Here is a 21,941-nt window from a genome sequence, read left to right as displayed (position 1 = left end):
AAATAATACACCCTACCTCTTGAGGACAACTCCCTAATGTGCTCCACCAACATATTAATAGCAGCAATATCGCTCTTCCCCAAATTGAACTTGAGCCCAAAAACCCTTTCAAATAGATGGAGCCCCAAAAAAATTCAAAAAATATGACCTATGATCCCCCAAAAATAAAATAGTATTGTCAACAAATAGAAGATGCGAACCCATTAGCTCCTCCCTCCCCACTCGCAAACCTTTCACTAAACCTCTAACCACAGTCCTATCAACCATGCTACTCAAGGCATCCACCACTAAAATGAACAAAAAAGGGGAAAGAGGGTCCCCTTTTCTAATCCCCCTCATAGCCCTAAACCAAGATTTAGGTTCACCATTCGCTAACACTGAATATAACACATCAGACATACAACCTTTCATCCAACTTCACCATCTCTCTCCAAAACCCTTCTTTATAAAAAATTTATCCAAGAAGTTCCAACTCACCCTATCATAGGTGTTGGCCTAGCTAAGCTTACGACTCTTGATTTTGATGATAACAAAGTAAGGCTATCTAATTTGTTACAAAGTGGTGATATTTCAGTTAATGAAGGCAAAGTGGATTTCAGATGATAAAATGATAATTTTGAAAGCTCATGTCAAAGATCAAGGGCCAAATGAAGCTTAGACCTTAAAATGATAGATCTTGAAAGCTCACAAGGATCAAGGAACATGGAAGACTCATATCAAATTAACGATCCATAATGAAAGCTCAAAGAAGATTAAGGATCAAGGATCAGCGACAAAGGGATAAAAAGTCAAGAGAGCCAATAGGAGATACATTGTAAGTACTTCAAATATAATTCAAGTATGGATTTTCATTTTGAAGCTCATTAGGCAAAGAGACCTAGAAACCTTGTTTTTTAAGTCTTGGAACATATTTTTCAAAGAAAAATAAATTGATATTACAAGATTGAATAAGCAAAGAAAAGAGAGAACAAAAATACTTTAAAACAAGAAAAAATTGCTTAATAGGCGACTGGCTGCACGTGAACAGTCAACTGCCATGTTAAAGAGTTTCAAATGAACAAACAGAAACATGACAGTCAACTGTCTAGAACTTGATAGGCGACTGCCAGTGAAATTTGAGACGACTGACTGAGTTTTGATAGTCAACTGTCACCCTTCTGCTCATCTTTAAAAACTCAGTTGCTCAGTGATAGGCGACTGCCACCTTACTGCCTGTGTATTTTATATGTGTAATACACTGAAAGGCAACTGATGACAGAGACCTCACAGTCAACTGTCACGCGGCAAAATTTAAAATACATAACGGACATATTTTGAAAAATTAATTACTTGAGGCTCAAACTTATTTAAATCTTGGACCCTACGCCAAGTAAACTTGGGGAATAAGCTAGATACTTTTTTACATCTATAAATACACCCAAGTTAAATTGATTTAATTACCAAGAATTAAATTCAGCATTCAAATCTCTCTCAATTGCTTTCAAATTCTTAAGGCTCTCTCTTGTTCTCAATTTGCACGAAGCTTACTGAGTTTTTACTGATTCTCACTCACTGATATTGTACTACAAATACTAATTCTTTCATCCATTGAAAGAATCATACGGTGAAATACTTCTAAAGCTTCAATCTGAATTTCATATTGTGAATTACATTGAAGTATATAGTTTTGAACTGTACTAATCAGCTCTTTTGGGAGCAATTCTTGTACATCTTGTTTCAAATCTCTTTAGCAGATTGATTGACAGTTCGAGTGTTGAATCGTTGGACTGAACGAGGGTATATCGTTTGGAGATGCGGGCTATAGCCTAATCGAAGAAGTGTTGTAAACGGTGTTGTTCCGCCCGGCAAAGGAATTGACCTAGTGAATCCTTTGGTGGTTTGCCAAAGGCGATGACGTAGGCTGGGTATAAGCTGAACCTCGTAAAACCTTGTGTTCCTCTCTCTCTTCCCTACTCTTTACTTTTCAAGCACACTTTTTAAAATGCGTGGATGCTTTATAATTTCTAAATTCTGAGTGTTTGGTTGTTAAATAGACTGAAAGATAATTTGTTTTGGTTTGATCAGCATTGATTGCGGAAACCAAAAGGGACTATGTTGGTTGATCATCCTAAACTTATTAAACTGAAGATTTATTTAAAAGCTGAACCTTGGGAAGAAGTGTGATTGTGAATTTTGACACAGGGCTTATACAAATCCAGCAAGCATTACATATTACTACAGGGCTATTGTTACAAGAATCAAGTGATTAGTTATTTCGTTTTTGATTGTGGTTGATTTGAATTGATTGTTTTAAACGTATTTTGTGATTGTGTTTGGGTTGTGTTTATTATTGTAATACAAAAGTTTTTAAAAAGAACATTTTTTTAACAACCCAAATCACCCCTCCTCTTGGGAACTATATCCTATTTTCAATAGGCTTTCTCAAAGTCCGACTTAAAAATAAACCCCTTCTTCTTCCTTCTTCTAATATCCTAAATGACTTCATTCACACTCAAAATCACATCCCCGATTTGTCTCCCCCTCACAAAAGCACTTTGGGCCTTAGTAATGGTCTTATCAAGTACCACACTCGACCTTCTAGCTAGTACTTTCGTGATTACTTTATAAACATTGGATACTAGATTAATAGGTCTATAATCAAATATCTTGATAGACCTGTTTTTCTTAGGCACCAAATTAATATTATACATAAAATCCCATTCCAATAAAATTCATTAAAAACCTTCATCAAGTCATCCTTAACCACCACCCAAAATTCTTGAAAAAAAGCCAAATTGAAACCATTCGGCCTTGGAGCTTTATCCCTTTCCATTCCAAACACGATAGATCTCACTTCCTCTTACTCGAAAGGTCTCCCTAGCCAAGCTATCCTATCATCAAGCAAAGGGTCCCACGCTAATCCTTCCACCATTGGTCTATATTCGTCTTCCTCAAAAAACAAGTTATAGTAAAAATCAGTGATCTCCGAGCCTATCCTATTATTTTCTGAGATAATATCCTCCCTATCCAACTCCAGCTCCCTAACAAAATTTTTCCTCATTTTCCCACATTCTATCCTATGAAAAAATATAGTAAGACGATCACCTTCTCGAACCCATTTAAACTTTGTCTTCAATCTCCAGCCCCTCATTTCCTTAAAAATCACCTCTTCCAATTCATTCTTCAGTGATATTCTCTTTAGATCCTCCTTCCCCGTGAGATTAGTAAATTCTTCCCTGCTACATATCAATCAACTCACCTAAAATACAAGTCTTTCTAAGCTTAATGTCTCCAAACAACTCCTTATTCCACGTTCAATTTTTTTTTTTTCAGCCTCTTTAATTTCTTCATGAATCTAAAACCTTCCCAACCCCATCCACATCCTCAATCCAAGGCTCGTTTACCAAAGGCTGAAAAGTTTCATGTTCCAGCCATATATTTTCAAACCTAAAGGGGGTAGCACCCCAAGACACCTTCCTAGATTCCAATAGAATAAGAAAGTGGTCAAAAGTGGCTCCAGGAAGAGTGAATTGAGAAAGATTAGGAACTATCCTCCCACAAGCTGGAGAACAAGAACCTATCAAATCTACTAACCACATCTCTAGCTCCCCCACTAACCATGAAAAGTTAAGAGTTATTCAAAAGGAATATCCTTCAAGTCACTCTCCCTAATAAATAAATCAAATTTATGCACTAATAAAGTAAACCTGCCTCCCTGCTTCTTTTCTCGAGGAAATCTCACCACATTGAAGTCGTCCCCCACGATCCACTTAGGGAAGAAAAATACAGAAACAGAGTAAAGCTCATCCAACAAGAAGCTCCTTAGAGCAGGCCTAGAGGGACCATAAACTGAAAAAACCCACCATTGAACCCTATCTCTTACCTCTAACTAAACAGAAGGAGAAAAGAAACCCACTTGGCTCTCCACTTTGGAGATAATGCGGGCGTCCCACATCACAAGAATGCCCCCCTCCAACCCCGAAAGGGTACAAGGACCCAATCCTTATTATGCCCTTCCCAAATCCTGCTAAAAACCTCCCCATCAATTAATTCAAGCTTAATCTCCTAAATGAAAACAATATTAGGATAAATCCTAAGCAAAACCTCCCTCACCAAACTTCTTTTCCTAACATCCCCAAAACCCCTAATATTCCAACTGACAATCTTCATAGTCTAACTCGTTTACCCCTCTCCCTGTACCCTTTCCACCCCCATAATTAAAGGAAGAAGTCAGATTCTTCAACTCTTTCAGAACCTTCTTCTTTCTCCTCTCATATGTTATAAGACCCAACTCACCTCAACTTCAACAAAACTCACAAGTTTCAAACCCACGTCATTTAGGAGTTCATTTGGGTCTCTATAGTCTCTCTCACCACCCCCTGAACCAAGAACAAAAGCACTACCCCTAGTAGGACCTTCCTTGTGGCATAAAGCGTCAAAGGAAAGAAAGGACTGGACATGAAGGGGAAGAATACCTCTTCTAGATCTGGATGAATTTGGGTGGCCCAAAGAAATAGTTGTTACATAGTTGTCTCTTCATTAGTACCCCTCCCAGCATCAGAAGGAATATCAGCTACATCCACCTTTACACGGGTAGGCTCAAGAACAAGGGACAAAACCCCTTTTCAAACAAGCTTTGGTCTGAGTTGTGCTTTATAGTATCTACATCTTCTTACCTAGTGCCAGACGACAATGAAAAAGTCTCTTCTCCTAAATGCTGAGTATCATGTGAGGAAATTAAATTCTGCTCTCCTTGTCTTCATTAACAAGAGTTCTCTCTGAGAGTTGGTCCCAATCACATTCTCCTTCCATAACCAAATCGGCTCACAGCTCATTGGCATTACATACATTGTTTCTTTGAAGTTTGAACATTCTAGTTATTTTGAATAAAAGGAAAACATTTGCGATTTTTCCTTCTGTCTACAATAAGAAATAAGAAGCATGTTGTTCGTTCAAAATAAGAAGCATGCTCCCATGTGAAGCATAAAATGAGCAAGCTAGTCATCTTGAATTATAATAAATGGGATGCATTCATCATTGCTTTCATGGTAAAAACTTGTGAGCATGCTAGTTACTTCAATTATAAAAAGAATAACTCGGTCTTCTTTTGTTTGCTTCCATTCCCATGGGTCGCTAATTCAAAAAATCCTTGCGGCCCATGGATTTGATCTAACCCCTTTGGAGTGTGATTTCAAATCAAAACATGTTATGATATTTTTGAGCAAGGATACTAAAAGCATATCAACTGTTCAACCCCCATTTCCAACCCTAATGGCCATAAATGAAACCTTGATACCCAAAAACCTTACTAGCTTCATACTGCTCCTCACTAGAAGCGTTCCACACACATTTGGAGACGGTCTGTGTTTAGGCTGTTATCATAAATATTGACCAAAACACCTATTTTTATAATCCTCGACATGAATGTCCACTCCAAATCCCAACACCTATGAATCCCAAAAATGGGCTCAAAAACACAAATTTGGAGATGGTCTGTGTTTACGCTGCGATCGCAAATACTGACCAAAACACCCATTTTTATAATCCTCGGCAGAAATGTCCACTCCAAATCCCAATACCAATGAATCCCAAACATAGCCTCAAACAGATACTAATTTTGCCAATCATAATTTTCCCTTCAAGGAAAAAAATTGCTTGCTCATTTGAGGAGTTTAAATGAAAAATCAAGGATGTAGAAGGTATTGCGACAGTTAACTAACCAGAAAATGTAGATATTTGCACTTTGCAATTCATTCAAGAACCCTCTCAAGTCTCACCATATCAGCCCTAGTTGATTGGAATACTTTCCACCTAATGCTAACCACAAGCCATAATAATCAATTAGGCTTTTTAAACATTACAATTCGATAACCAAGTAAAAACAACTATGAAAGTCCATGCCACTAAGTAATGAAGGCCAATTTGCAAAAGAGTGTCCACTGCATTATGCAGCAAGAAACTTGAAATTCTATTACCCGTTGGAAAATTTGGACATGCAAAGAAGATCACAGAGATATAAAGTGCATAATGCGGCAACAAATTAGAACTCTAATAGCTTTTGAAAATTTCGGATGACAATGTTGAGACATCGGAGAAAATCTAACCAAGATCACAGGGTTATAAGCAAGTCAAAGCTCAGAAAGTCCACACCCAATGTGCATGATATAATAAATAAAAAGAAGCTAAGCACGGCATTGGATCTCCATCTCTACTAATATAAAGGATTAACACAAGAAAAACACTTAACTCAAAAATCTAAAATTCCACCAAAATAGATGTAGGAACATAAAAGAACTGCTACAAGCAATGCAAAAATTATTGGCAATACTAACTCCATCAGAATATATGTAGGAACATAAAAAAAACAACTGCTAGAAGCAATGCAAAAATCATTGGCGATACTAACCGAGGTATCTCCAATCCATTGGGCACCATATTTACGATATACAGAGGATCAAGATTGCCAACAGTATGCTCCAACAAAACACCAACCTGCCACACCATTGAAACATGCATGAAAATTTAGCTAAAAAAATGTACAGGTCCTAGCAAACAAATAAAATTATTTGTACTTCTTATAAGGACTAAGTCTATAATATACCATTTCAGGTTTGTGAAGACATTGCTTAATTAATTCTTCCCAAAGTTCATCATCATGCTGCATAGTCACGAATTCTATTGCCTGTACACAATCACAACACATGTACATTAGTGCAGATTGGCAAAATAAATAAAAACAGAGAGAGTAGTTCCAAAGGAACAACGAACAGTCTCTGTCAAGTGGAATATCATTCCAGGACAAAATAACCAAAAAACAAAATAAAAATATAGGAACCTCTTCTATATCCCCTAATTTATTTATTATAACAGCCAAGGCTTGTTTTGAATTTCCCATTCTTCCAAGGATGAAGACTTGCTCTCTCAAAAGATCTCTTTTGACACAAATCTCATACGCCTGAGAAATCAATTTCAATAAATTATTACATGAAATAAGTCATAGATAATAACTAATTACCAGTCAAGTGTGCAAACCTTCTCAAGTGTATAATGCTGACTACTGCGAAGAAAAGGAAGTAGCATCTTTGGATCATAATCTGCATAAAGCTCTACCTAGAACAACATTCATGAAAATTGAAGCGTCAGATAATGCACAAAGCATACAAATAGATGCATGCATCCAAATATATACTTAAATCTTACCTAAGACAAAAGTGTGAGTTACAATATTTTTCATTTGATGCTAGGTTCCCTTATTTGCCCTGCCTTATGTGAAAATCCATTACAATACATTTTGTCTGTTGAACTTCGTCCCTTTTTGTCTTAACATCTTGCAACAACCTCTACAATGTGTACGTGTTGTATATAACAGTAACACAAGAAGGCTTCTAGAGTTATTTACGCTTCTGCAGTTAACTCTAAAATTGTGAGATTGCAAAATTTTTTGTTTGATGCAATGCCCTCCTTTTACTCTTTTGACTCTCAACAACTACATGTGTGCGGTGGCACAATGCAAAAACTTATCCGGATATCTAAAGCTTTTTACTTTTTTTCTGGGTACAGCAGGACTTCCAGAGTTAATTACTCTTTTGTTATTGTGCACTGTCAAAGTTCTCTTTCTCAAGAACATAATCTTCCACTAAACATTTCCTGAAGTATGGCAGCAAAGATAAGTGTGCGCACAAAACATATTCTTTTCATTATTGAAAAAAGAAAAATCCTTGATGCTTGGTAGCATAGATTTCAGGCCTTGGACTTGGAAGTGTAGATTGGAAGAAACTCGGTAAAATTTTATATTGTGTTTTATCCAAGGTTGTCAGAATTGGGATCCCGTGGGATTGTTGGAGGGGTCTGCATAATCAGATCGTAGAATCAGATCAAGAATCGTAAGACTCTACTTTCAATGTAAAATAAATATTAAAAAATAATATATGTGGAACTTTAGTCTTAAGACTACAAACTTGGTCAGTAACTATGTATAAGAAATTAAAAACACATTTTTGGAATGTAGCTCAAGTGGTAGAGCTGCTTCTCTGCTATAGCAGCTAGACTGCCACTGCACCAACTATAGTTGCAATACAAATTGCTAATTTAGTAATGATAGGAGGAATATTGGAGACAAAGTTAAACTCGATGATGAAGAAATAAATAGCACTTGTAGATTTCGATACCTTGGATCTATTATGCAAGCTGAAGGAGAAATTGAAGATGATGTAATGCATAGAGTTAAAGCAGGTTGGGTAAAATGGAGAAGTGCTTCAAGTGTTCTATGTGATCGTAGAATACCCTTAAAATTGAAAGGGAAGTTTTATAGGACAACTATAAGACCAGCTATGCTATATGGATCAGAATGTTGGGCGACAAAGAAACATAATATCCAAAAAGTAAAAGTTGTCAAGATGAGGATGCTTAGATGGATGAGTGGGTATAACATTGAAAGATAAATTAAGGAATGAACATATTCGTGGTAAGTTAGGTGTAACTCCTATAGAAGATAAGATAAGGGAGGGACGACTCAGATGGTATGGACACTTGCAACGTAGGCCTTATAGTACACCTGTGAGGAAGAGTGACTTAATTACTGTAGGGGGCAGTAGAAGGGGTAGGGGTAGACCTAAAATAACTTGGGAGGAGATAGTGAGTAAGGATTTAATATCTTTGAATCTATCAAAAGAAATGGTCCATGATCGCATAAATTGGCGGAAAAGGATTCATATAGCCGACCCCACTTAGTGGGACTAAGGCTTGGTTTTGTTGTTGTAGATCATAACTCATCAATGTATGAAAAATTTGTTCTGAAGAAGAAAAAGAAGAAGAGCAATAACAAGTTCAGACCATAAAAAGGAGAAAAAGAAGAGGAGCAAGGAAAGGAGAAAAACAGAGCTCACTACTGATTCTTTCTTGAAGCTTTTCAAGAAGCAGATCTCTTTTGAAGCATACCTCTGCAGCTCTGCCTACTGGTGATCAAAAGAACTTTGGTTGAAGAGGATTGTTGACTTTATGAGTCCTACCCCATTTTGATTATGACAAATCCAAAGTATCTCACTTGTGCATCTAGTGCTTGAACAGATAGTTATTTCAGAAGGCACATAGAGTCGAGGTACAATGGAAGCCATAAGGAACTGAAAGATTACTTCACCTGGCATGTGGCATGGCAAAGTGAAGAGCAAGAATTGAAGACATTTTCTTTTTATTGTAATTGCATTAAAGTTTGCTCTGTAATAATTGAATGTCTTGCACGATGGGATTGAATGCTCAACACAGGACCATAGACTAATCTTAGGGAACCTCAATCTTCATGGAAAACCCTTCACCTAAAATGTCATACTCACACACATAGGGTTGAAAACTTTTAAGGTCAAAACAAGGCTAAATTTGCATTTTTAAATGACCCCGGTCGACGGGCCCTTTAATGTTATAAACGCCCCAGCCGACCAATCAAGACACAAGGGTAAAAATATTATGTTAACACAGCCCAGCCGACCAACCATCTTTTATACTTGAGAAGCCCAGCCAACCGGCCTTTACTACCCGGCTAGTTTGTGTAGCCCAGCCGACCAGTCTAACTGAACAAAAGAAAGTCCAGCCGGCCAACCTTAGTTATTGGCCAGGTTATATAGCCCCAGCCATTATAGCACATTGAAGCCCCAGCCGACCGACCTTCAAAGACTGGCCGACCGGATCATCCGGCCAGCAGGCTGTTTCTCGGTCTTTTAGGAAATCACCTAGGGCCAGTCGACCAGCACGTTGCCTAGTCAACCGAACCCCTCTGAAATTTGAAAAATGGCTTAAGGCCAGCCGACCGGAGCAGCCCCAAGTCAACCGGATCTCTCAAGTTGGGCAAACTTTTCAGCGCTAAACATCATTAATTTTTTAATTAAACAATTCTAAAATGCCCAACATGTCCTTAACAGTCAAAATTCTTTAGAAATCTATAAATAGCCCACTCATAAGCATAATTAGCAACGAGATTAGCATTGAAATTCTCTCAAATATTTCATGCAAATATTTTCCTACTCTCATCTCTCACATACAAGCATATTTTTCATTCTCTTTCTTATACTCATTTGTTTAATCATTTTAGAAATAGAGCATAAATTCATCTTCTGCATTTGCAAATTCATTGCAACTTGAAGATTGTTTGAATTCTCATACTTGTGGGAATTAAACATTTTATCTAAAAGCTTACACTCCCACTTATTCATTAGATTTTGAAATCATTTTTTGAGAGTAAACTTTGAGTTCTACCCATATTATTTTTGTTGATAAATATTTTTGGGAAAACTCCTTATAGCTTATGAATCTTTGTGCATATCCATTGCAAGATTCAAAAGCTTATTTTGTGATTGCAAAAATATATTTGTGAAGCTAATCTCCACATCTCCTATACTTTACTGTTTAAAAATATTTTTAGAGATATTACTTGAGTTCTTAGATCTTTGAAATACACTAAGTAAATATTAGATATTGGAATCAAAGATCATTTTCGTTATCATCTCTCACATTATTTTCATAAATATATCCGTGAGAGATAAACTTCAAATACTCTATTGAGCATAAACTCCCATCATACAAGAGTGCATTAATTTTAATATTGTACACATTTGCTTATTGTAGAAGCACTTTATTTTGTACACAATATTTTCATATCTGTGAACCGGTTTGGCTCAGTCCGATTAATTGAGCTAGGAGGGCACCATTCTGTAAGGTGTAAAGGTTTGGCTTCGCTCGGTAAGTGAGCTAGGGAGACTCCACCCTATAAGGAGAACCGGTTTGACTCCGCCCGGTTAAGTGAGCTAGGGAGACTCCGCCCTATAAGGAGAGTTTGTAAAAGGCATTGCTCCACCCGATTAAGTGAGCATATAGTGAATCCTCGAGTGGGATAACTTGACGCGGGGACGTAGGCAGGATTGACCGAACCTCGATAAAAATACCTATGTTATTCTCTTTCCCTACACTTTTTACATATTCCGCACTTGTATGCTTATACTTAATTTGTTGTGAATGTTATACTTGTTTCAAATATTCGCATACTTGAGTATTTTGGGGGATTTGAGATTGCATGAAAAATCCTAGGTTTATGTAATACTGATTGTGGCTTAAAATTGGACACACTTAACCTAGGAATTTTTAAAATACCCAATTCACCCCCCTCTTGGGAATACACTGTTCCCATCAAGTACGTAGGTGTTATTGTCGAACACCAAAGAGCTAGCTGCTGGTACTAGAACACCAATCAACAATCACTAGTCACCAGATGATGCTGATCAAACACCAAAGGGTTCTCTGGTTGTGTGAATAGAAGAACGCTGAGTGTCAAACTAAAGTCAGGTGCTAGGAGCTCTTTTGCCCTAGATTTTGAAGAATTTGGGCCAAATGTAAACCTTTTGGGGCTTTTAGGCTGATAAAAACATGTATTGAGCCTTATTATAGAGCCCAAAAAAAAATCCAGTCCAGATAACAAAGTAGGATCAATACAATTCTACTAATGATTCTGATTCTACAATTCTACAAACTCTTTTACGATTCCAAAATGATTTTACTTGATTTCGATTTTTGTTGCGACTTGGATCATTGGGGTGATCCTAGATCGTAGAATAGTACGATTCTATGATCCAGAATGCAATTTTAATAACCATGGTTTTATCCAAATCCAAGATTTGAACTTCAGGCTCCCAAAATGGGGGTAAGAGTGGAAAAGATATATGTTAAGAGACCGTTCTACCTAAAATCTTAAGTTGTTAGGTTGCAGGCCAACAATGTATATCAAGCCTTAACAAGACACAAGCACAACACATCATCTTGAAAGAATAAGAAATGAAATAAGAGAGGGAAGGCAGGTGGGGAAAGAGAAACAAAACTAAGAAACAAAGATGATAAATCAAGGAACAAAGCCATCAAGTCCATGAGCTTTATTCCCATGAGTCAACTTGCCAAGTAATCCAATAAAGATGCAATTAATTCTATTATTTCCCAACAAAACTGCAAAGAAAGATCTTGGCCCTTGAAAATTTGTCCATTCCTCTCCAACCAAATACCCTAAATTATAGCATAGACACCACAACTCCACAACTTCACATCATCCTTTCTTCCTCAAAATCTCAAAAGGAAGTCATAAAAGCCTCCAAAGAGTCCAAACACGGGACATGCCCAACATTCTCTAAAATGAGCATACAACTTATTCCACAAAATTCAACCAATGGATGCAAGAAAATACAATAATTCGGTTCATCACACTATGCAGTCTTTCAACAGCTGCATTAGAGATTGTGGTTTGAGAGCTATTCAATTGCAGAATGCTCCATTTGCTTGGTCAATAAGGGGACAGAAAGCAGTAGCTAGCAGGTTAAACCATTTTCTATTTACTAAAGAGTGGGAGGATGAATTTCTAGATCTCACTCAAGGGACTCTAGCTAGGCCCGCATCTGATCATTTTCTTGTTTCATTGGAGTCTAGAAAGGTTAAATAGGGCGCAATTCCATTTCTTTTTGGGAATATGTGGATGGATCATCATGGCTTTCGTAATTTGGTTGAGTCTTGGATAGTTGTGATATCATTGGATGGGAAGGTTTTAGATTTATGAAGCTAAAAGGGTTAAGCTAGAAAAGTAAAATTTAGATCTGTTTGGAGACGTAAGAGTTTTAAAACAGAGCATTTTGAGTGAGTTGAATGTGCTATAGAGAAGGGACGTCAAGGAGGGGGCTTCTAAAGAGGAGAGTGAGGATAGTTGGTTCGAAGAATCAGTTAAGAGCGTTCTTTTAAAGGATCTTAGGAGCTGGAGGCAAAATAACCAAAATTTAATGGGTTAGGGAGGGGGACTACAGCTCTAAATTTCACCATAAGATGGAAAATGGGCAAATGAAGAAAAATTATATTAGAAAGACAGGGTTGAGGAATAGGTTAATAATAACTATTGAGAGGATGATAGTAGAAGAGGCTGCTGATTTTTTTGGAACTTTGCTCACTAAGGAAGATTTAGAAGGACCTTGATTGAGGGGTTGGAGTAGATTCATATCTTGGATGTCAGTTGTGTTGGTTGGAGAAGCCTTTTAAGGAGGAAGAGGTTAGGGCAATAGTATTTAGTCTTAAGAAGGGTAAGACTCCAGGGCCTGATGGATTAAACATAGTTTTTTTTCAGGAGTATTAAGGTGTGGTGAGGTCGGATTTAATGAAGGTTTCAATGAGTTTTATGGTAACAGTAAATTGGGGAAGAGTGAATTCTATGTTCATCTCCCTAGTGCTGAAGAAGTTTATGTATATTAAGGTTTCAGATTTTTTTTTTTGTTGCCTATTAGCTTAGTATCCAGTGTGTATAAAATCATAGCAATGGTGCTTGCCTATAGGTTGAGTTCTGTCCTCAGTGATATTTTTTTTTAAATACAGAAATTGTGGAGGGAGGCAGATTGTGGATGCTTCTTGATTGCTAATGAGGTAGTGGAGGATTTCTGTTATAGGAAGAAGGGTGGCATTGTGTCTGAAGTAGACTTGAGAAGGCTTATTATAGGGTTAGTTGGGATTTTTTCGATAGGGTTCCTGGGAAGAGAGGTTTTGGAGTTAGGTGGAGAAGTTGCTTTAGGGAGTGCCTGTTAGAGATTACCAATGGGCAGCCTAACAATTGGTTCTCTTCTTCTAAGGAAGTCAGGCAAGGGAACCCGTTAGCCCCATTTCTTTCTGCCCGTTTGGTGAATGTGTTGAATATATAACGAGAGATACACCTGTAGGTAGGGAGGTTGAGGGAGTTATTGACATGGGTAAGGAGGAGGTTGGCATGTCTTATTTTCAAGTTGCAGATGCTACCATTATTTTCTTAGATGACCATACAAACTCTTTTGTCAATATCCTCACTATTCTGCCAATTTTTAAGAGCTCCTCTGGTCTTGGAATTAATATGGGGAAAAGTGGCTTTCGGCCAGTTGATGTTAGTCCTAAGGAATTTGGAGATAACCTCCCTAGCTAGGCATAGTGTTATAGTGTTAGTGTTATAGGGTTAGTTGGGAATTCTTCAATAGGGTTCCTAGGAGGAAAGGTTTTGGAGTTAGGTGGAGAAGTTGCTTTAGGGGGTGCCTAGAAGAGATTAACGATGGGCAGCCTAAAGATTGGTTCTCTTCTTCTAAGGGAATTAGGCAAGGGAATTCGTTAGCCCCATTTCTTTCTGCCCCTGTGGTGAATGTGTTGAATAGAAAGAGAGATGCGGCTGTAGATAGGGAGCTTGTGGAAGGTATTGAGGTGGGTAAGGAGAAGGTTGCAGTGTCTCATTTGCAATTTGCAGATGCTACCACTATTTTCTTAGATGACCATGCAAACTCTTTTGTCAATATTCTCACTATTCTGCTAATTTTTAAGAGCCACTCTGATCTTGGAATTAACATGGGGAAAAGTGGCTTTCAGCCCGTTGATGTTAGTCTCGACGGATTTTGTGATAACCTCCCTAGCTAGGTATAGTGTTAGAGTGGCCATTGGTCTATTTAGGAGTTCCTTTAGGTGGAAAGCCTCATTCATTGGCCTTTTGGGATCTAATGGCGTCTAAGGCTGCAAAGCAGTTGGACAGTTGGAAAGGAGCATTGTTCTTTTCAGGTGGTAGAATTACTCTTATTCAGACCTCCCTTTCCATTATTTTTTTGATAGAAAAAGAAGATATATAAATAGAGGAAAGCAGATTACAATTTAAAACAGGCCTAGCAATCCTCTAAAAAAATTAAAAAATTAAAAAATTAAAAAATTAAAAAATTAAAAAATTAAAAAATTAAAAAATTAAAAAATTAAAAAATTAAAAAATTAAAATTAAGATCAAAACAATCTAACTAACAAGTCACATAAGAAACCCCCTCTCTAAGTGCTTGCTATTATAATTCACCGAACACTACAAGTTTTCTAATTCACGCTGCCTCTTTTTCAATTTCTTCCTCTCTCCATCCAAGCAAACTTCACACCTCCAAGCCCAGAAAACCACAACCCCTTCCAATCCATCAATTGTTGAGCTTCTAAGTCCTTCCAATTGACCTCAACAACTGGAGTGGGCAATATCCATTCCTTACATCATTGCTCCTTACCTAAACCATCCTCCTCAATTATAAAAGTGCCCACTAAGCCTTCCAATGGAGATGGTGTCACGTACGATAAAACCCCAAGTAAATCAGATGATTCAGAATCATAACCACATTGATCTTGAAATTCATTCAAGCAAGCAGCCCTCATTTGCAAATTCACTAACATCACTATCATTTCCTGACGCATCACCCCATTTTTTCTTTCCCTTTTTACTCCACTTATTTCTCCCTTTTTGAAGATTTTGAGAATTCACAACACATAAAGTACTTCCAGCATTGTTGATTACCTTTTTTCCGAGAATTCCCAAAAAATTATCTTGCTCATCCAATGGGTGAACATAAACCTTCTTGAAACCCCTTCTCTTACCATAAGAGTTGTCCCCCTCCTCAATAGCCAATCTCTGTATGTTATTGAACCACCTTTTGTGAGCATTAGCGCAAGCCCATCCCTCAGCTAAAGCAAGAAGCTTCTTGACAACCCCTCATCCTGGCAACTACCCTCTCTGAAAGAACAGGATCACCAGTTGAGTTCTTAATGCTAATCAAGTTGCCAGTAACCCTGGGTGGAGCCTGGAGGCTGCCCTGTGGCTTCACCCTACCAATCCCCTTGCATTGCGCAATGGAAGGCATGGACTCACTTCCCCGCAATAAAGTGTTAAACCTGTTCTGCGGAAGGGGAAGGGCAGCGTCTATACGAGAGTTGACCGTACTGAGCTTATACAGTTCATCTCTAGATTCTGCAGTTGGTTCATTAACTTTTGGTTTTAACTTTTAAATAGACTTCTGGGCCTGGCCAGGGAACCCTTTAAGACTTAAAACTGTTACGAGGTTGAAAAGGCTGCTGGCTTCTAATAATCTCCATTTGGACTTACATCTCGTCTACTCAATCAGCCAAAGTCCTCAAAATACTGAATACCCACCTTCATCACATCCCCACACCCCAATGAAAGTCAGCCGCCTCTGCCATTGGATCAGTAGTCTCCAATCTCCATATGGACAAGTCCTGCCAACAACAGAAGATCAAACTGCTGCTGCACCTGTGTCTTGTGCTCTTCCAGCATCTGCTGCTGCACCTGTGTCTTGTGCTCTTCCTGCTTCACCTGTTGCTCTATCTGCTGCATCATGCAATGACATTTGTCACAGATCCGGTTCTACTCAGCTGATACTACCTGGCTGCAAGAATGACTGCCCCTCTGTGAATCTCTGCCAACACCAATCTTTTCAATTGGGAAAACCTTAACTGTCGCACGGAATTCTTGCATGAATTTTCCCCATCCAACCCCTTTTGGTCCTCCAGGAACGAACACTGAAAACTGTCTTCCCTTCTATCCCAATCCAATCGCCAAGAACTTCCTAACTTTTGTTGGTCGAACTGCCAATCCATCACACTAACAAATCTAGTGCTTCGAAACCCTTTCCCAGCCCGCAAAGATCTGAAGTCAGACCATCAGAAAACCATTTTGCTGCTTCCACGGAAAGCCTCACCCATCGATTTCATTTTGGATTATGCTCGAGAAAAAGCAGAAAATCTCCCTTACCCACTTTATCAAGTCTCAGATCGAATGGGTTGATAGCAATCTCCTTCTTTCATAATTTATGGACAAGGAGTGGTAGCAAGATAGGAAAGAGGGGAGAGCATCGCAGGAAACCAATGTTGCATATTCCCCCATATTATTTATCTCTTTTTAGGATCCTGGGTAGGGTAACTAATAAAGATAGAGAGCAAGGAGGATAATGAGGAATTACTTTGGTCAGGTGTAGAGGAGAGGCCAGATCTTTTGGTTAGGTGGGAGGTGGTGTGTAGGTCTAAGGAAGAAGGTGGATTGGATCTTGGTAATGTGGTGTCTAAAAACAATTCCCCACTAGCGAAATGGTCATGGAGGTTTCCCTTGGAAGTGAATTCACTTTGGCATAAAGTAATAAAAGAGTAAACTTGTCTCGCAAAATAATGGCTGGGATGCTAAATTGGGGTGTTATAAGCTCTTCTGAAAGTCCTTGCAGGTGTATTTCTTAGATGAATCCTTGTTTTCTTTGACGAAAATCCAGTTGGGGAAAGTTTTGGACAGGTGTTTGGTTTTTTTTTTTTTTTCATATTTTCTTTTTGCAGATGGAGAGAGGGGGGGGGGGGGAGCAGCATTATCTTCTTCCTTTACTAGGTTATATCACCTTTTTTCCCGCCACAGTGCTCTTTTCTAACTGCTGATACTTGGGACTTCCATTTTAGATGGGATTTGAATGATAGAGAGGTGGAACCGTGGAGGAGCTGTATTCTTTACTCATTTTACCCAGTTTTCTACTAAGAATGATTGTACAGTTAAGTGATTGGACTGTTTGGGGGAATATTCTTGTAATATTTTTATTTTCTCATCTTAACAAGATTGATGTGATCTTTTTTCTATATCAGTGTGTTTGGGAGGCCAAAGATCTTCTTAAGGTAAAGGCTTTTTGTTTGGTTGGTGGCTTTTAATAGAGCATGCAGAGTAGGAAGCCCTTCAAGCCCTGTTGCCGGGTATGTGTCTTATGCATGGAAACAGTTCAGCAGATGTGTCTCACTTGTTTGTTCAATTGTTCTTTAGACTGGAATTTGTGGAGTTCTCTTTTTGGGTGCTTAGTAAAATGTGGGAATGCCCAAAAAACCAAAGGAAGATCTGTAGGTGACTTCTCCTAATGGTTTTGGGAAAGGGAAGGATACTAAAAGGTTGAGGACATGGCTCCTTGTGATGTGTTGTGGGGAATTTGGCAGGAAAGAAATGCTAGAATATTTCAAGGAAGAGTTCTTCAGTTGGATTTATTTGAGACAGGATTCAATACTTGGCTTCTCTTTGTGCTTATAGTGCTCACTGTTTTAAGGGGCGTTGTTCTTTTTTGATAGCAAGAGAAGAGATTTCATCGACAAGAGGAGAATTTACAAAAAGGGAGAAAAAGACTTCTCCCATAAAAATTCTGGAAAAAATCCAGAAAAAATAAACTAAAAAGACAGAAGCTGGAAAAAAAACATAATAATCAGAGCAAAAGATTCCTCCATTCTCACTGAACCTCTGAAACACTAACTCCCTTCAAGCAACCGAAACCAACACGCCATAAAGAAACGAGGTAATGAACCTTCACCAAAACCTGCCAATTCAATTTTCTCCCTGAAAAAATCCATCCACTGCGCTCCAAACATAACCCCACAAAACTGCAAAAATACTGCATTTCCACGGTGCAACCCTCCCCTTTCTTCTACCAAAACCCTCAAAATAGACAACAATCCCTCCACCGAGGCCGGGAAAACCCAATATTCTCCCATCACACCAAATAAAATTTTCAATATTCTCATGCATAGTCAGTGTAAAAATAGATAAGGTGCCATTTTAGAATTCAAGTAGCATATCACACACACATCTGAAGATAAGGCCTTCAAAGGTCTCCTGATCTGCAAGACTGCAACAGGTTATTAGTGTTGATTTTAGTAAGCACAATCAGCCATGTGAAACCCTTAGGGCATGTTTGGTATCGTTGTTGTTTTCTACTTTCTGTTTCTATTTCTCCACAATGAAAAAACAAATTATAAAAACGAGTTTTTTTCTATTGTTAATTTTCTATTTCTGTTGCCGATTTTCAGCTGTTAGTCAAAAAACTGAAAACCAGATTATGGTTATCAATTGTTTTGACAAACTGTTGTCAAAAAATTTTTAATATCCAAAAATAGTTTTTTTTAATTAAATTATTCATTTTATTACACTTTTAAATTAAAACCAAAATTAAATGATCATATTTATTTAAATATAATTAAAATAAAAATATAAACAAATTTAAGAAAATAATAATAAAGGCAATTACAAAATATTAAAAGAAAAATATACACAAATTTCAAAAAATAATAATAAAGCCAATTACAAAATACTTTTACAATTTTTCAATTGTCATGTCCAATAAAATTTTTAATGTAAAGTAAATTTTGAAAGTAGAACAATTAAGTGAAATAATTATAATAAATTTCATTTTCCTTATAGTAATTTTTTTTAATGTAATATTATTTGTAATTTTATTATTTTAACCATATTTCTATAGTATTTTGATTTGAAGATGAAAATGAGCATTTTTTAATTTATTTTTTAATTTTTATTATTTTTATAAATGTTAACCAAACAGGTTGTTGGTTTCTAGTTTTTAGTTTCTGTTTCTGGCTTTTGGTTTTCGTTTTTTAATTTTTGAGGGTGATACCAAATGGCCCATTAATTTTTGGGGGAGCTTTTGGTAGAAGACTTTTGCTCTCAATTTTTTCTTTGTATATTTTTCTCCAGCCTTTCAATAAGTTTCTTTTTCTATTAAAAAAATGTGGTTCATCACCATCAAAACGAGCCAAATAAATGTGGGAGATAAAGCCATGTGAGGTTCCCTGGTCTGCAACTCATTGTTCATGGTACTTGGTTAGGGACTCCTAACCAAACAAAAGCCTTAACCTCAGACGAAACCTTGGCCCTTCAAATGGGATTCTATCTAAAGGAAAAGGAGTTGAAGAATGAATCAGATGACAATAGAAGAGTTTATAGGGAAAAAACACCAAATCTATCCCTCTAACAAGAAGACTGAAAAGAAAAGCAAAAAAAAATTTTATAGCAATAAATTACGCAACAATGTGATCTTCCCAGCCTCTTTGTCATTAAGATTCCTAAAAGATGGAAATCCCAAGAAACCAAGTCCACCTCCCAACCCCCCACAAAAATAAATAATAAATAAAAACCAAAAGTAAGAAATGGGAATACTGTGAAGGTTAGAAAGATTAAAAAGAATAAAAGCGACACAATATATATATATATATATAGCTAATTTGCAAACCCTCCTAAAACTGCATTCGAACAACTCTTATGGAGAAACTCCATTAAAATATCAGCATCGGATCAGTCTCCTGCAAACCAAATTTTCTTCTAATCATCTTATGCCAAAGAAAGCAAATAGAACACCAGAAGCATACAGCTACCTCTCCACAAAAACAAAGCTCTTAGACACCAAATTACCAAGATCCAAATAAATAGCAATTACAACTGCTAATAACAACTATAGCACTTTGAGCACTTCGATCAACCACCACACTCAGCAGCGCAGGCACCAAATAATAAATATAAAACCTGAACAGGCCACAAACAGCAGCTCCAGCACTTTGATTGACCATACACAGCTGTGCAGGTACCAAAAAATATACCTAAAACCATCAAGTATCAAGCATAATTCTCACCAAACATAAACACATTGAAGCCAGCTGCAGCAACTTCAAGAACCAGTGTCTCAGGCCAAACATTTCACACCTTGTGAAGGGCCATACAGCACTAGTTACAACACTCTTGCTTAATTAGTCAACCAAAAGAATAACACAATTTCAGAACCACAAACAAATTCTCAACTATCGAATACAAAGTTAAGTCAAAGCAGTAAACAAGCATGAAATCAAACAAGAGTCACGCAATAAATTTATATCAACGCAATTCAATATTGATACCTCTGTAGGCAACGTGTGTTTAGCGAGGGAAGCAAGTAGGCGAAACACGTTTACAAAATCTAGCCAGTTTTACAATCACTGATGAATACTCACCTCCTCTAATGAGCTTTCTACGCTATTCTAGCTCTAGCACGAGGAAACATTAAACTGTTTGAGGAGTCATACTCCCATTTTTCTCCAAGGCTCCCACTCGAAGAATAAAACCTACACGACCCATCCTATGTACACAAGACAAGCAGTCACAGGCAAGCATAATGCCCTGAACAAACTTCGCTCAGGACAACCAACCATGATACAGCCAAAAGAGATACACACAGTACAGCAACCACTTCACACCATATTTCCACAAACAGACAACACCCAGAAAAGCATGAGAACAGACAAAAACAGAACAAGGACGCCATATACAACTCTCAAACCAGAGAATCTAAGAATCAACTAGGCCAGATAGGGAAAAGGAAGAAGAAACAGAAAATGGTGGCAAGAACAACACTGATCAACATTGGCATGAACAGCAGCAATGAGCAATAATTGCAAGATGGGAACTTACTCTGATACCATGGCGTAAACCTAATATATCCAACTCGACTATCCAGATAATATGTGAGTTTACATTAGTTCAAGTGAGGAGCAGAAAGGAGAGAAGAAATTAAGAAAAAAATTCAGTCTGGAGAGAGACTAGTTGACTGTTTATATATGAAATAGATCCAAAACAACACGATAGTAGTACCCTACACTGTAGGATGCCGCCACACTAACGACTTCCAACAAACCACTGTTGATATTTGAAGTGTGCCGTTTCCAAAAGCCATTTTGGCTCTCCACGAAGTTAAAAACTGGAACTCTTCATAACGTAAATTTGGTCTGTTAGTTATATAAACAAATTTATGGCACAGATCTGACAGTTCACAATAAAGGAAACATAGAACAATGACACAAAAATGACAGAAACCTAATTTCCATGTCTCTGTGTACCTGCATATCGTGGAATTCCTTTCCTGCATGTGGATTAGCCTCAAATAGTGCATGGAGATATAAATGCAAAAAAAATCTGGAATTGCACTTGTTCTCAGCAGCAAAAAGTTGTGAAACAACTTCAGCCGGAGTAATAAAGTCCCTGTGATGGATCAATAACGGAACAGCTTGTTTGCAATCTAGCATCATCAACTGGACTACCTATAAGACAGGCAATAAAACAAATAGTGATTCATCAGATGGAATACAAAAAAAAAAAAAACTAAGGCAGAAGAATTCAGTTCTTAGAAATTCTGATAGGCTTTAATGAGTTTAGTTCATTTTATGAACAAAATATGTTTTCTGATCAGTAAAGAAATGTATCTTACTAAAGAAATGCACCAAGGGGGTTCCAGCTCATCTACAAAGAAAACTATTTTACGAGTTAAATAACTAAATATAGGTTAGAATGCACATCCAGCACG

The 21,941-nt window shown here is 37.4% G+C and overlaps 1 protein-coding gene across 1 annotated transcript in view; it reads right to left on the bottom strand.

Moving 5' to 3' along the window:
* Window positions 1-21,941, bottom strand: part of LOC131149366 (vacuolar protein sorting-associated protein 41 homolog) — a 56,166-nt gene that overhangs the window by 3,035 nt on the left and 31,190 nt on the right. Inside the window, exons 13-17 of the mRNA XM_058099754.1 lie at window positions 21,478-21,678; window positions 7,012-7,089; window positions 6,815-6,934; window positions 6,581-6,661; window positions 6,386-6,471 (exon numbers count right to left, since the gene is read on the bottom strand). Of these exons, the coding sequence (XP_057955737.1) occupies window positions 6,386-6,471; window positions 6,581-6,661; window positions 6,815-6,934; window positions 7,012-7,089; window positions 21,478-21,678 (566 nt within the window). The remainder of the gene's footprint in view (window positions 1-6,385; window positions 6,472-6,580; window positions 6,662-6,814; window positions 6,935-7,011; window positions 7,090-21,477; window positions 21,679-21,941) is intronic.

The sequence above is a fragment of the Malania oleifera genome, chromosome 2, assembly GCF_029873635.1.
Source record: "Malania oleifera isolate guangnan ecotype guangnan chromosome 2, ASM2987363v1, whole genome shotgun sequence".
Taxonomy (NCBI): domain Eukaryota; kingdom Viridiplantae; phylum Streptophyta; class Magnoliopsida; order Santalales; family Ximeniaceae; genus Malania; species Malania oleifera.
Note: the sequence above shows the minus strand (reverse complement) of the source record. Positions and strands in the feature narration are given on the sequence as shown.